A 16,382-nucleotide genomic window follows, 5' to 3' on the forward strand; every position below is an offset into this window, starting at 1 on the left:
TTGTTCTTCAATATGTTTTATAAATATTCACGACCTCTATCGATTCTTAATGTCTTTATACTTTTGTCTATTTGATTCTTAATTTCATTCATATATCTTTTGAAGCATTCAAGTGCTTCGGATTTATAAGATATCAAATAGACATAACTAAAGTGCGTGAAATCGTCAATAAATGTAATGAAATATGAAGCACCAGTCCTTTCCCTCACATTCATTGGACCACATATATCAGAATGGATTAATTGTAATGGGGATTCGGCTCTTTTAGCCTTCCCAAAAGGTTTACGTGTAATCTTTCTGGCAAGATAATTTTTACAAGTTGGCATTTTAATTTTGGAGAAAGAACCTGGATGTCCTTCCTTTGCCAATCTATTCATTCAATCTTTCCCTATGTGACCCAATCTAGCATGTCATGTAAGTATATCAACATTATTATTACTAGAATAACATGACATTACACAATGGTCAACATAATAGTCATAAGTTGAAGGATTACAATCTAAAATAATAAAGAGATTATAACGATGTCCAAAATCATAAAAACATTATCTAGATAATTCTTACACAATTATGACTAAAAAAGAAATGAAAACCAACATCTAAAAGAACAGATACAGATACTAAGTTTCGTCGAATTTCTTGAGCGTATAGGATGTCATGCAACATTAAAAAATGGCCTCCATGCAAATCTAATTTGTAAGTGCCAATCCCTTTGACTTCAAGTCTTGCATTATTTCCTACATAAATTCATCTTGATCCAGGTGAAACTCGATGGAACTCCACAAACGCTTCTCGATATCGACTTACATAGTCGGTGGCTCCTGAGTCTACAATCCACATAGAATAAGATTCAGTTAATAAAATAGTGCTAAAAACATATGTAGCACTTAGAGATGCGTTTAGAAATGCTACCTTTTTTTGCTCAGAACATTCACGAGCCAAATGCCCCAGAATTTGGCAATTGTAGCACTTCATCTTGCACTTGTCTTTCTTCTTGAAAAAACTTTTTTCCTTCTTAGAATTTGGCTTGTTGTTTTTCTTGGAAGGTCCTTCTTCAATCTTTTTACCCTTCCCGTTCATTTTTCACTTCTTCTTACTCTTGAATCTTGAAGATTTATTACCACTTGATTCTGCCATAAAGGCATAAGAAGCAGTTTTAGCAGCACCAAGCCACTCATCTTCAAGTTCAACGTTCGAGCAACATCAAAAAAAGTTTTGATGCTATCATTGTGAGTTAAGTTGACCCTCAAGTGTTTCCAACTGTTGGGAATAGATTGGATCACTACCTAAATCTGTTTCTCATCCAAGAGAAAGTGACTATCACTTTTGAGTTGAGCTATCATATTCGACATCACCCTAAGGTATTTTTTTGATGCTCTGATCATGACACTTCTTGTAAGTGTCAAACTTGATAGTCAGCTATTTGAGGCGGGTAATAGAAGTACCCTATATGTTCCTCACAAGTGTGCCCAGATGAAATTGGCATTAGGAAATTCCTCACACTCATGTATGAGGTCATTAACCATAGAACTTACAATGATTCCACATGCAATGGAATCAGCCTTTTTTTCAAGCCTTATAAGCTTCAAGGTCTCTTCTGTGTTGTGTAGTATTACCCTCTTCTGGTAGACATAAGACATGGTTAATACTTCAAGAGCATTTGGGTCTTCAAACACATACCATATTTTACAACTCCAAATGTCATAATTGTCACCATTTAGTTTTTCTCCTTTGTTCAAATCAACAATTATGCTTTCCGATGCCTTGTCTGTTATTAAGATACAATCATGCAAGTATTTTATCAATTATGCATGCAAGTTACACATTCAAGCTAATCATTTCACATAAATATTTCATGTTTAGTGTATAATCGAAAGGACACTTACGAATCCAATCATCATCTACGAACTAAACACTTGATCAAAATTCAAAATTAATTTCTTAATGTGTATTTGAATGATAACTTTCAATTATGTCTTTGTAAACTCAAATAAATGAATGAAATTTATATAGAAGGAGAGAAACAACTTAATATATTTATAATATAAAGTTAATAAAGAATTTCAAGTTGTAAGTCAATCTAAAGATAAAAGTCATCCCACAAATATTCGAGACGACTTATATACACCCAAAAAGGTTACCTAGGCCAAATCTCGTGGTAAACATTAATTAATCTCTCACCCCAAGGATCACAGAGAGAATTTGCTAAAATAGCTAATGCTTCTCAATCCGAGATTTCTACATTTTTTTCTAGTTCTACATATTTTAATTCAAACAAATGTATAAAACTAGCGACAGTAATGTTAGGGGTCATCTTAAAAGACTTGAATTCTTTCAGTTTCTTCTCTCTTTCCCTTCGCATAGCCCTTTCATTTCGTAACAGATTTTATATCTCCCTGGGGGCACCATTTCGTATGATCTTACGACCTTGAAAACATATCCTTTGACAACGTGCTCTTCCACTTTTTCTCTTTACTTGACATCCATAACTTTCACTTGGAGTGATTCGAGTTTGTCCTTGTTCAACCATGTCTGAAATAGGAACCAAGAAATAATAAAAATGGTTAGACCACTCAATGTGACCTTCTATGTCACAATTTATTGTAGAAGACAAAATCTGTTTTTAAAATTAGGAATTAATTAAAAAACAAGAATATCAAAATCAATTTTAACCACATATAAAATCATAGTCTTGATAATAAAATTAGATAATCAAAGAAAGTAATTACACTTTCAATATATATATCACAATTTCTCAAAATTAATAACACTATTAAAAAATAAAAGGCTATATTTAAGAAAACACTGCCACTAGGTGTACTATTCTTTTCCTCACTTAAAGATAACCAGTACTACATTTATTTAAAGAACATAATAATTACTGTTCCTTATCAATACAAAAGAAACACGATTCCCAATATTGTTAAAGGATTCATAGTGCTCATCACTTTTTGGAGGGTAGTGTAAGCCATCAAAGACCAAAAGTCTCTGACACAAACATTTTTCCCATGACACTTTCTTTCCTTTTCATAAAACTCTTGTTTTAGTCTTCTCCATCCAAATGTCTCATTTCTTATCATCTTTTTTCAAAGAACATCAATGGCAGAAAAAAGAAACCCCTTTTTTAATAAATCTAGGATGAACTTCGTTCTTTAACAGAATTTTGGGAAAAGAAAAAAATTGTCGGATCTAACACTCAATTTGTGGGCGTGTGACGGGATCCATAACACAATTGTCGTCTCACAGGTATATTCATACATAATTTCAAGAGTTTATTACATTTAAACTTGAGATAATACGTGTAAAATTAGGGCAATTAGACAGTCTGATGCCATTGAAAGCAAATTTGGAGTAAAAAAAACTAGTATGTGTACCTTAAATTCGCAGTGGGAATTGTTGAATTTGCTATTGAAAAGTATTTTTCCAAAGTTTACTTAGTCTCTCTTGGAAATGGAGTGTTCTTCGCCACAAACTAAATGCCTCCCTTTTGGTGATTTTGTTAATGTAATCGACGGATTATTTTTGGTTTTGTGTTTCTGACCCAATCTCTTTCTCCTCATCTTGTCAGAATTTTAAAAAGAACATATAGGGGATTTTGGGAAACATTTATTGTATAACCGTTCCGCCCTTTTCTTTTGAAATAAGATTATGCGTTAAACTCATTTTTCTGACTAAGAAACAGGTCAGGTCGAGTCGGTCCACAACGGTGACCCATGACTCGTTATCCAACAATTACGATAGTCCTACATACCTTAATGATGACGAAAACATTGGGAAATTGACCTTTGATGCTTAAGAGTTCAACCCTAGGTTGTTTCTCTGTTACTGCTTAAGGAAGAAGATTTTGGGGATTTCTTTGAGTGTTAATATGTGTTTAAGGACTTTAATTTTATCCATATTGGGCTGGAAATAGTTATGGGGCGTGAAAAGACCTCAATGCTCCTAAAATAATACAAAACACAGCACTTATGCCACTTTGCCTTTACTATGCGGCGCATGGCAATTGCCAGCTCAAGGTGGCCGACGTACGACAATCGCCTAGCCCCAAGTGGGTGACGCATGGCAATCGCCTAGCCCCAAGTGGGCGATGCATGCCAATTGCACAACCCTTCCAGTAGCTGTTGGCGATGGACATGCGATGCACGACCTTAGCATAAAGTCTACCTTGCGACGCACACTCAGTTTTAAGGTCTTAAAGCACCCCCAACACAACCCACAACATCTAAACATGGCCTACCATCGATACAGGAGTTCTAATGGTCATTTTAGACTGCGTTATACAAGCGTCAAAACATGGGGTGTTACACTTATCCTTTTATGTAAGTCGCTAAAGGCGGATGTAGCTCAAAACCAACAGTTTGACTGAATTTAATATTTTGGGACACGAGAATGACAATATTTTCTAATGTAGGAAGTGATTGATGATTTCATATGGAGGTAGGAATCGGTCCTTGCTTGACTTTTCTCTTTCTTCCTTTGAGAGTAAATTTTATGTTTTATTTCACTAGTTTCATCATTGATATATAGAGAGGAGTGCAAATGAAAATGAAAAAATAATGCTACATATATATATTTTATATCCTTGTCTCAATTTAACAAGGGCAAAAGATTTCATCTCTTTGAAAATTGAGGAGTCCAAGACTAGTATAATGAAACACAGAGCTTATCAGTACTAGAAGCAACTTGGACCAGTCTAACAAATATCGGCCTATATATATTTGTGTAGCCCTTTTCTTAGTTCCCACAACCAAATGTCATACCTTAATTGCATACCTTTTTCTTAATTCCCATTTTTTTTTATAATTAGGCCATTTTAAATTGATCATTAAACCACTCACACTTCTTGGGCACCCATAAAACTCATAATTAGATTGTGAATAATTTTTGTTTCAATAAAATAAATTGAGATCTGTATTTGCTTTATCATCTATTAAAAAATTTTTACCTTTTTTTTTTCTTCGAGGAGAATTATGCTTTTTTTATTTGAGGTCAAGTTAAAGGGCATGTTTATGTATTATATTTTTTTTTTATTGTTCAAACTAACTACACATGATCCTTGATGATTAGAGTAAAGAATACCTTTAGTTAATGAGTAGTAACATCAGACGAAAATTCAAAGAGATAGAAATTTGTGTGTTTTAGTTTTCATATGAAATTTTCACAGCAAGACTAGTACAAGGACTTGTAAAGTCTTTCTTGATTTTATTTTTCTCTCTTCTTTTTTCTTCTTTTTTTGGGACCAAAAAAATGTGTTTAATTATTCAATGTTTGATTCTATCATTTAAAATGGATTAATAGAACTTTCAAAGTTGGTGCAAGAGATTTTATCATTATAATTTTATCTCTGGTACAATTATCCCATAATGACCCCAAAAATTATAGGTGGTCAGCGAATTCTTGATTAGATTTGTTCGTCTGACTAAACATAATGACATCATTAGCAAAACTAAGATACTAAACATATGATCCTAATTAGATACTAGAGTGAAGAATACATTCATTTGAATTGAAAATTTAAATTGAAAGGACATGTGCATCGTAGAAAAAAAATTCTCAAAACAAATAGACCTCGTCATTTGAAACTTCTGTGGAAGAGCCTTCTGCATTTACTTTGAGAAGGAAAAAAAGTTAAGTCTTTGCAATTGGAGCCTTTCTTTCATTTGAGAGTAACATAGATATTTTATTTCACTGAATAAATAATTTTATATCTTTGTTTCTAAACTAAAAAAGGTAATGGAGATCATTTTTTTAAATCCTAATCTCACCTCTTTCATTTTCGAAATTGCACTTACCATCAAAGAATGTGGCGGAATATAAAGGTTTAATTCCTCCATACTTAGATATAGATCTTAAATTCAAGCTCTTAAAATAGAGAAATCTCTCTATGTTTAGTATTTTACCAATTGGCAACAAATTGAGTAACTATTAAATGCATTTGAGAAAATTGTATTCTTTTTAACAAATCACTATCAATTATTATAAACACATCAAAATAAGTAGCACGTTACATTTTGATGTTTGGACTTAGAGTAAAAATACGTTCAACTAATGACTAGTCACATTAAAATGAAAAATCAAAGTGAAGGAATTTGTGTGAAATTTCTACGGTGAGACTCGTGCAAGGATTTGAAAATTTTTTAATTATCCTTTTATGCAAGTAGTTAAAGGTAGATGTAACTCGAAAAAAACAAGTTTAACTGAATTTACTATTTTTGGATACGAAACATAGATATAGCATTTGTATATGTGAAAAAATCACTAATTGTATTTCATTAAAATTACCATGCATTCAGAAGTACAATATATTAAGCAGGTCACAACTCTAAAGGTTAAACTCACCAAATTTAAATTTTGGATGCACCATTTACCGTAACAAGTTTGTCCGTCAGAAAGATATGCATGTTCAATATCTTTTGAGGTTATTATCATCAATTTATTTTTCGTCATGGGTAACTTTCTGATTAAAAATAATTATTTGAAGTAAAATAAGTTAAAAGTTTCATAGGTAAATAGATTGGCCCGATTATTTTAGATTTTCCTGACAAGACTTGTGCATTGACTCGAGAATGACACTATTTTCTACAGTAGGAATTGATTGATAACTTGATATGATAGCACTACTAGACTTTTCTCTTTCTTCGAAATCGCAGTTACCATCAGAGAATGTGATGGAATATATAGGTGCAATCACTCCATCCTTAAAGTTGAGCTTTTGAAATAGAGAAATGTTCTCGTTAACTAAATGTCTCTACTTTTAGTATTTTATCAATTGACAACAAATTAAACAATTGACATCCTATTAAATGTAATTTATTTCAGTATCAAAATTAAAAGTGAAAGGGAGTTGTCTGTTTGGTAGCTTTCATTGAAATTTCCACAACAAGAGTTACTGGAATTACTTGAAAATTCAAAGAACTGCATTTATACAATTAGTTGCATTAAAGAAGATATTTTGAGGAACACTCCGTGGAGAACTAACCTTGGTGCTTCCCCCTCTAATATGTCTTACGCAGCGTAAATTTCAATTATTCAAGGTCCTAATTTGGATATCGAATACCGAATAGGAAATCAAAAAAGGAATAAGAAAAGGCCACATCTCATTTCCAATATCATGTATAATCAGGTCCCTCAATATCATATTATTATACCAAAAAAGACATTATCATATGACTTAGCCGTGTCTAATATTCGAGAATGACATTTTGCTACACTTTTGGCTACTTAAATAGGCTTGACTATTGACCAATTATTGGTTCAAATAAAGTATTTTTTAAAATAAAATTGGTCGACATAATTACCGGTTATTTTTTCGCATTCTTTTCTGTAGCAAACATTGGATTTTACATCAAATTTAATGACTTTATGTGACGTAGCTTTCTTTGAAATTTCCATAGCAAGATATGAGAATAACAGACATTAATTTCCCTATTTCTTTTTAGTTGCCTTCAAATTTACTATGGGTCAAGGTTGACTTAAATTCTTGTTACAGTTTGTCTTGAATTTTCTTCTCACGGTAAAATAATAACATCACAATGTAGTCATTAAAGAGTCTCGTATAGAGGGGCATTATTGTCGCTATATATTTTATATTAGTTTTTTTCATAGGTAGTCAATTTATGACCAAACTCTTACAATATGAACAAATACTTAGTTGTTCATTGTCTTCTATTCGAACTCATGACCATGTTGCCTATACCAATATTCTCACTAAACCTCTACTAAAAGCACGATTTCGGCATCTCAAAAATCACTAGTAATTCTTGTTTTTACTGGGATTTGAGCCGCGATCTCCTATAATTTCCCCTCACTTCAAGATTATTAAACCTCACAAACTTCTTAGCACTGTATTATACCGAATGAAAACAGTAGAAGAGGACTTGAACAAATTAAATTAAAATTAAAATGAGAGTTGTCATTGATTCTTTCTTTCTTCTTCCTTCTTTTCTGATTAAATGGTAGATTTTAGTTTTTCAATTAGGAGGAAAATGGCATTACTTCATTTTAATTTTACAATTACATTTTTTCTTCTTCACTTTATTGCCAAATTTATACTACTGCAATACAACTTGGACTAGTCAACCAAATATCTGCCTATATATATTTGGGTTGGCCTTTTTCTTAGTTCCAACAACCAACTTTCAAACTCTTTGATGCTAAACAGGGCCTACACACAATTCTCATTTTTTCTCTTTCTCTGTTTCTGTCTTCCTTCTTTTTCTTCATCCATACCTCATCCGTGTCGCAAAGATCAAAGCGCAACTCTTCTAAAATTCAAGAGAACACTTTCTGTAGATCCCTCAGTCTCTGAGGACTGTGATGAGTATGGTAAGGAGCGTTACCCAAAAACGAGTTCATGGAACATGAGCAGAGATTGCTGCTCGTGGGATGGAGTCATATGCGACGAGATGACTGGCCATGTCATTGACCTTGACCTCGGTTGCAGCCAACTTGTTGGGACCATTGATTCCAATAGTAGCCTATTCCAACTCTCTCATCTCCAGAGGCTCAACCTTTCTTATAATGGCTTCTACGGTTCACACATCTCTCCTAAATTCGGGAGGTTCTCGAGCTTGACACATCTGGATCTTTCCAACTCCTCTTTCACAGGTCAAATTCCCTCTGAAATCTCTCATCTTTCCAAGTTACAGTCTCTTTTTCTATCACACTGGGGTAGCACTCTCATCCTTGGACGGGACAATTTTGAAATGCTCATTCTGAATCTGACCCAATTGAAAGAGCTTGATCTTACTTTCATAAACATCTCTCTTCTCATTTAACAACTTTGAGGCTGCAATGGACAGGATTGTATGGGATAATACCTGAGAGTATTTTTCACCTGCCCAACCTGGAAACACTTGACTTAAGTTACAATGATCAGCTCAGTGGTTCTTTTCCAAAGACAAAATGGAACAGTAGTGCATCTCTCATGAAGTTAGATCTCTCTTTCGTAACATTTTCTGGTAATTTGCCTGAATATCTTTCTAATTTCACCCGCATAGAGGATTTGAATCTTAAAAGAAACTTCCTGAATGGATCAATACCATCTAGTATGTTGTCTCTTCCATCACTACGCAAAGTAGTCTTGAGTGGTAACTACTTTTCTGGTCAGCTTGAGGATTTCAAGTCCAATTCACTAGTCTGGATTGATTTAAGAAATAATCAGCTGCAAGGCCAGGTTCCCAAGTCAATTCAAAACCTTGAGAACCTAACAACCCTTGATCTCTCCTTCGATAATTTTAGTGGAAATGTGGATATCAGCTTATTTTCAAATCTCAAACATCTTTGGTATCTTAGTCTTTCATATAATAATATATCATTGATCAATGAGAAGGAAGTTGAATTTACTTTGCCCGAATCTCTTGAAAGGTTAGAATTGGCAGCATGTGAAGTGACAAAAATTGAGTTTTTAAGATCTGCAAAGCAGCTTGAGGAGTTGGATCTTTCAAATAATAAGCTTCAAGGAAGAGTTCCAGATTGGGCATGGTCTAACCGGATGTTCTCATTGAAAAGTCTTATTTTATCCCACAACATGCTAACAAGTATTGATTCAATTCCTCTTCAGTCTGTAGAAATCATTGATTTGAGGTCCAATTTGCTTCAAGGTTCATTACCTAATCCGGGAAATTCCACAAGGCTTTTCTTCATATCACAAAATAATCTCATTGGAGAGATCCCTTTGTCTATTTGCAATTTGAGATTATTAAAAGTTCTAGATTTGGCGAGAAACAACTTGACGGGAGAAATTCCGGAATGTTTGGGTGATATCATTCATCTCGAGGTTTTGGATATGCACCGCAACAATCTTTCTGGGTCTCTTCCAGCAACTTTCATCACTGAAAGCTCACTTAGAAGCTTCAACTTGCATGACAATAAACTAAAGGGGAAAATTCCCCAATCTTTGGCTAATTGCAAAGAGTTGCAAGTTGTTGATTTAGGCGATAATCAACTCAACGACACATTCCCCATGTGGTCGGGAGCTCTGCCAAAGCTGCAGGTTTTAATCTTGAGATCAAACAAATTGCACGGATCCATCAGAACTTCAAGGATTGGAAACATGTTTCCCAAGCTTAGAATCATAGATCTATCCTACAATGCCTTCTCGGGAATCTTACCGGTGAGTCTGTTTCAACATTTGAAAGCCATGAGGACAATTGATCAAACAAAAAAGTTACCAGCATATCTTGGAGACAGGTATTACCATGATTCTATTACAATTGCAACCAAGGGACTGAAGCTTGAACTTGTCAGAATTTTGACTATTTACACCACCATTGATCTTTCAAGTAACAAATTTGAAGGACATATTCCACACATTATGGGAGATTTTATTGCACTTCGGGTGCTAAATTTATCTCATAATGCGTTGGAAGGTCATATACCACCATCACTTGGAAGTTTATCTGTAGTTGAATCATTTGACCTTTCATTTAACCAGCTTTCGGGAGAGATACCACAACAACTTGCTTCTCTTACATCTCTTGCATTCTTAAATTTGTCCTACAATCATCTTCGAGGATGCATCCCTCAAGGAGCTCAATTCTCAACATTTGAGAAATATTCATATGGAGGCAATGATGGATTACGTGGATTCCCAGTTTCGAAAGGTTGTGGCAATGGTGTGTCAGAGACAAATTATACTGAATCCGCAGTAGATGATGAAGAAAGCAATTCTGAATTTTGGAGTGATTTTTGGAAAGCTGCTCTCATGGGGTATGGAAGTGGACTATGTATTGGTTTATCCATAACATATTTCATGATTTCAACTGGAAACCCTAAATGGCTTGCAAGAATCATTGAAGCGCTGGAATATATGATTATGGTGAGACAGAGAAAGAAGCAGGGAAGGAAAGGGAATTACAGAAGAAGAAATAATCATTTCTAGACTTCCCGGAGAGTCCTCACATTGATATGCATAAGATTTTGGTCATCAACTAATCCCAATGGATGCTATATATGGTCTTAATTTAGTTTACACACAAGAGTCAGATTTCTTTCTGAAAATGATGATCTGAAGCTTATCATATCTAAGCCAACACACCAGCAATGGTACGACGGAAACCTTCAGAAGAATATAATTGGTACCCGCACCTTTGAAAAGAGATTTGTGCTTCCTCAGTTTGTTTTTAAAAATTTGGAAGAATGCGGCGAGTGAGCTCTCGTACTATTGAAACTAAGAGCTTAAGCTAAGGGTATTACTATTTCATTTTCTTCAAAGATGATTACATAAATGGAATGAAAGGCTATCTATAGATAGAACAAGAATATATATAAATAAGGTAAAATGTATTGATTTTTTCACTTTAAGCTAAACTATTTTTTCACCAACAACTCTCCAACGAAAATGATATGTTTCAACTAATTGTACGCCGAGGTGTGTAATGCAAGAAAACTTAATAATTTGGGGCGCCCAAGATTTAATGCAAGAAAACATATCAGATTTTTGTCTTGGGCGGAATTTGAATCTGAAATGCTTTAGTCTAGAGATAAGAGCAGTCCTTGCTTGAATTTTTTCTTTTCCTCTTTCATTTGATACTAAATTCGTAAGTAATTTATTTCAACACTTTATTCAAATACGTAACTACTTATTCATAAACACGATCTTGAGCATCTAAAAGTGTTTTTCAACACTTCATACTTATCAGCTTTTTTTAATCAGCTAACCTAAGCTTTCCACAATACTTTTTCATGGGTTGAAAGATTTCCACAACTTGAAAAGTAATTGCCAAACATTGTTGAATTTTAATCTACTTTTGCATTGAAAATGAAACATTGACTCCCAAGTCTTTCTAAATTTACATAATATATGCCATTTTCAACGACCAAAAAGATTTAGTCTCTCCACTCCCTTTAACTCAGCACTCCAATTAGTTTGAAAAATAATTACCTAGTGGACATGTTACGTTCTTAACTATTTGTTAATATCATCACTCTCAAATTTTAGACGAATTAAAAGAATTAATTCTTGAAAATGACATTTCTCCACTTTTTTGACTACTTAATGTGCTTTCTTTTGAAACTTCATAACAAGACTTGGACATTGACCTGCAAATTAATAACAAATATTTCCATGTTTCTTTGAAATTTACTATGGGTCAAGGTGGAATTTGGAAATAATATACATTGTGGAATAAAATTATAAGCATTGACAAAATCAATTTTATATTAATGAGTTGAAACTGTTTTATTTGAGATATTAACAAAATGCATAAAGACTAAGTCATGATCCTTGGACGCCTAGAGGAAAGATTACTCAAATCAAAATGGAAAATCAAAATGATAAAGGGATTTATGTCTTATTCAATTCGGAAAATCTTTAGTTAAAGTTGCTAAAGGCGGATGCAACTCAGAACCAACATGTTGAACTGGATTTAATATTTTAGGACACAAGAATGACTATTTTCTAATGTAGGAATTGATTGATAATTTGATATAAAGACATCAGCCCTTGCTTGACTTTTCTCTTTCTTCTATTGAGAGTAAAATTCATGTTTTATTTCATTGTATATATTTTATATCTTTGTCTCTCAAATTAACAAGGTTATGATCATATATTTTCTTTACCCCATACCATTATCAAAGTTCTCAGGTTCATGCTCCCGAAAATAAAAATATATATATAACAAGTGTGTTCAAGAGGTTTTGTGTGTATTTAAAATTTTTAATTTGTAGTAGTAGAATATTCTTACAACATGTAATAAACATTTAGGAGTACTTAGCAGCAACTTGGACTAATCTGCCTACATATATATATATATATATATATATATATATATAAGTACTTAGCAGTAACCGTTTTTCTTCATTCCCACAACCAACTTTCAAACTCGTTGATGCTAAACATGGGCTACACAATTTTCATTTCTGTTCGTTTTTGTTTCTGTCTGCTTCCTTTTTCTTCATCTATACCTCATCCGTGCCGCAAAGATCAAAGCATTTCCCTTCTAAAATTCAAGCAGACCCTTACTATAGATCACTTAACCGCTTATAATTGTAACTGTCAGAAGCCTTATACAAAAATGAGTTCGTGGAACATGAGCAGAGATTGTTGCTCATGGGTTGGAGTGATACACGATGAGATGACTGGCCATGTCGTTGAGCTTGACCTCCATTGCAGCCAACATTTTGGGGTGATCAATTCCAATAGCAGCTTATTCCAACTCTCTCATCTCAAAAAGCTTGATCTTTCTTATAATTACTTCTACGGTTCTCATATCTCGGCTAAATTTGACAGGTTCTCAAGCTTGACGCATCTTGATCTTGCGGACTCCTATTTCTCAGGAAAATTCCCTCTGAAATCTCTCATCTTTTCAAGTTACAGTCTGTTCGTCATCTCTCCACAGCTCATTACACGCTAAGTTTCAAAGCACATGATTTTAAATTGCTCCCCCAGGATTTGAACCATTTAAGAGAGCTTCATCTTTATGAAGTAAACATCTCTTCCACCAGCCCTTTGAATTTTTCTTCTCATCTGACAACTCTGACCCTAGGAGGGACAGGGTTGTATGGGATAATACCTGAGAGTATTTTTCACCTGCCCAACCTGGTAACACTTGACTTATCCAACAATGATCAACTCAGTGGTTATTTTCCAAAGACCAAATAGAACAGCAGTGCATCTCTGAGGGAGTTAATTCACAATGCTGTGAATTTTTCTGGTAATTTGCTACCTGAGTCTCTAGGCTATCTAACTTCACAGCAGTATCTCTCTCTTACTGACAGAAGCCTTAGAGGACCTATTCCTGAATCTCTTTCAAATCTCACCAGCATAGAGTCTTTGTTCCTATCACAGAACTCCCTGAATGGAACAATACCATCAGGGATGTTCTCCTTTCCATCACTAATTTATTTACGCTTGAATAATAACCACTTTTCTGGTCAGGTTGACGATTTTAAGTCCAATTATTGATTTAAGCAATAATCAGCTGCAAGGCTATCTTCCCTATTCAATTCAAAATCTTGTGTGAATTTAACATATCTTGATCTTTCTTTCAATAATTTTAGTGGCCATGTGGATGTCAGCCTCTTTTCTTACCTCAAACATCTTTCGTATATTGGTCTTTCATACATTACGAATGGCTGCATGTGAAGTGAAAGAATTGGAGTTTCTAAGATCCGCAAAGCATCTTGAGGGGCTGGATCCTTCAAATAACAAGATTCAAGGAAGGATTCCTGATTGGGCATGGTCTAACTGGATGTTTTCATTGCAAAGTCTTAATTTATTCCACAACATGCTGGCAAGCATGGGCTCAATTCCTCTTCAGTAAGTAGATACCATCGATTTGAGGTCAAATTTTCTTGAAGGATCACTACCTATTCCACAAAATTCCACAAGGTACTTCTTCATATCAGAAAATAACCTTAGAGGAGAAATTCCTTCATCTATTTGCCGTTTGACATCACTATTAATGCTAGATTTGGAGAGAAACAACTTAAAAGGAGCGATTCCACAATGTTTGGGCAATATTAGTGGTCTCGCGGTTCTGGATATGCACAACAGTCTTTCAGGGACTCTTCCAATGACTTTTAGAATTGGAAGTACACTTAGGAGCTTAAACTTAATTTCATGGCAATAAGCTGGAGGGAAAAATTCCACAATCCTTGACCAATTGCAAAGTACTCGAAGTTCTTGATGTAGGAGACAATCACCTCAATGACACATTCCCATTGTGGTTGGGGACTCTACCAGAGCTGAGAGTTCTCAGCTTGAGATCCAATCAATTGCATGGGTCTATTAGAACTCTGACAACCAAAAACATGTTTCCTAAGCTTTGAATCTTAGATCTCTCTTACAATGCCTTCACAGGAAACTTACCAACGAACTTGTTTCAGCATTTGAAATCCATGAGGACAGTTGATCAAACAATGAAGGCACCAAGTTATGAAGGAGATATATATTACCAAGACTCGGTAGCTGTCATAACCCAGGGATTTGAGCGTGAAATTGTGAGTGTCTTGTTTTGTACACAAAATTATGATGAGAAAGAAGCAGCAAAAGCCAAGGAATTACAGAAGAAGAAATAATCACTTGGTAGTGTAACATTGTTAAGTTTATCAGTTTTCGGACCTTTTTGTATGCTTTTAAGCAATAATATTATCAGTTGTGTCATAACTCCTAGACTATATTCCTTTAATTTCACTTCATAATAATAGTCTAACTCAATGTTTTCATTGAACAGTCTTAAATGTGACTTCATTCAATAATGTATTGAACAAAGGGTATGGATGGCATCATCGATTCTCTACTAACTCAAAAGTATTGTTGGAAATACAAGTTGAATTGACTCCACTATTTTTTTTGCGATATATGCCTCAAGGGTCACACCTAAGGATCCAAGACTTGGTCGTTCTAGGGGAGTAAATATGTGATTGGAGGATAGCTTGGGAAGAAGCTACATTTGATGATGTCATCTGAGGGAGTAATGGGCAACATGCATTTGGATAATAGCTTGGGCCTCGGAGAGCATAGGCGCCAACATGTTGCTATTTGGGCATGTGGGTCACTTTTGGCCCATAGTCATAATTCATATGTATTTGACTTTTGGGTCACTTTTGGACCCAATTAGCATTTTGGGTACTTTTGAACCCAATTGTAATAAATGACCATTGACCTATAAATAACTAGGACTCTCTTCTTTTTTAAGTAGATGATTTTGAATGTAAGTTAACACTTGAAAATGTTTTTATTGAGCTTGTTGAGAGCTTATTGATTGTAAGAAGCGTGGGTTGCTCGGGACTCCATTCTCATGAGGTCTACATAAGAGGTTGGTATTTCTTGAAATTGATAGCAAGGTCGTTGGGTTTAATATACCCTTTGATTGTCCTCTTTTTATCATTTTGTGTCAATCTATCTATTCTTTACTTTATTGTTTCCATTTCCTTTGTTGCCTTATTTTGTGTTTTTGTATTTCTTGTTTTCATGTTGTTTCCATCTTCGTGATTTTCTTCTCATGACAGAAACAATATATATAGTTATAGAGGAAGACTTAAATGTATACTAACCACTAAGTCATGATGCAAATTTAAAAGTAAATTTTGAATAGTCACATCAAATGAAAAATCAAAATTAAAATGAAGAGAATAGACGTTGAATGATTCTTAGCTATAAGAGTGAAAAAAATTCAGTTGAATTGAAAATTCAAATTAAAAGAACATTTGCCATAGAAAATAGACTGTAGTAAAGAAAAAATTTTCTCAAAGCAATGACCACATCATATGTTGAATGATTCTAAGAACTTGTGCATTGACTTAGAGAATGACAAGATTTTCTAAACTTGGAATTGATTGATACGAAAAAGGTTCAAATCCATGTTCCTAAAATTAAATAAGCATATAGAGATAATTCTTTCCCTAATTTCTCCGCTTTGATTGCCTTTTTTTCAGTA

General features: G+C 34.1%; 2 protein-coding genes across 2 annotated transcripts; both read left to right on the forward strand.

Moving 5' to 3' along the window:
- Window positions 1-8,775: 8,775 nt before the first annotated feature.
- On the forward strand, window positions 8,776-11,304 carry LOC107851203 (receptor-like protein 9DC3). The gene has a single exon (XM_016696140.2). The coding sequence runs from the start codon at window positions 8,927-8,929 to the stop codon at window positions 10,880-10,882; it is 1,956 nt and encodes a 651-aa protein (XP_016551626.2). The 5' UTR covers window positions 8,776-8,926; the 3' UTR covers window positions 10,883-11,304.
- A 1,535-nt stretch (window positions 11,305-12,839) lies between these two features.
- Window positions 12,840-13,906, forward strand: LOC124889753 (receptor-like protein Cf-9). Its single transcript, XM_047401729.1, has 3 exons — window positions 12,840-13,231; window positions 13,279-13,520; window positions 13,680-13,906. Exons 1-3 carry the CDS (start codon window positions 12,840-12,842, stop codon window positions 13,904-13,906), a joined length of 861 nt encoding a protein of 286 aa, XP_047257685.1.
- Window positions 13,907-16,382: the final 2,476 nt, after the last annotated feature.

The sequence above is a fragment of the Capsicum annuum genome, chromosome 12 (assembly GCF_002878395.1).
Source record: "Capsicum annuum cultivar UCD-10X-F1 chromosome 12, UCD10Xv1.1, whole genome shotgun sequence".
In the NCBI taxonomy this organism is placed as follows: Eukaryota; Viridiplantae; Streptophyta; class Magnoliopsida; order Solanales; family Solanaceae; genus Capsicum; species Capsicum annuum.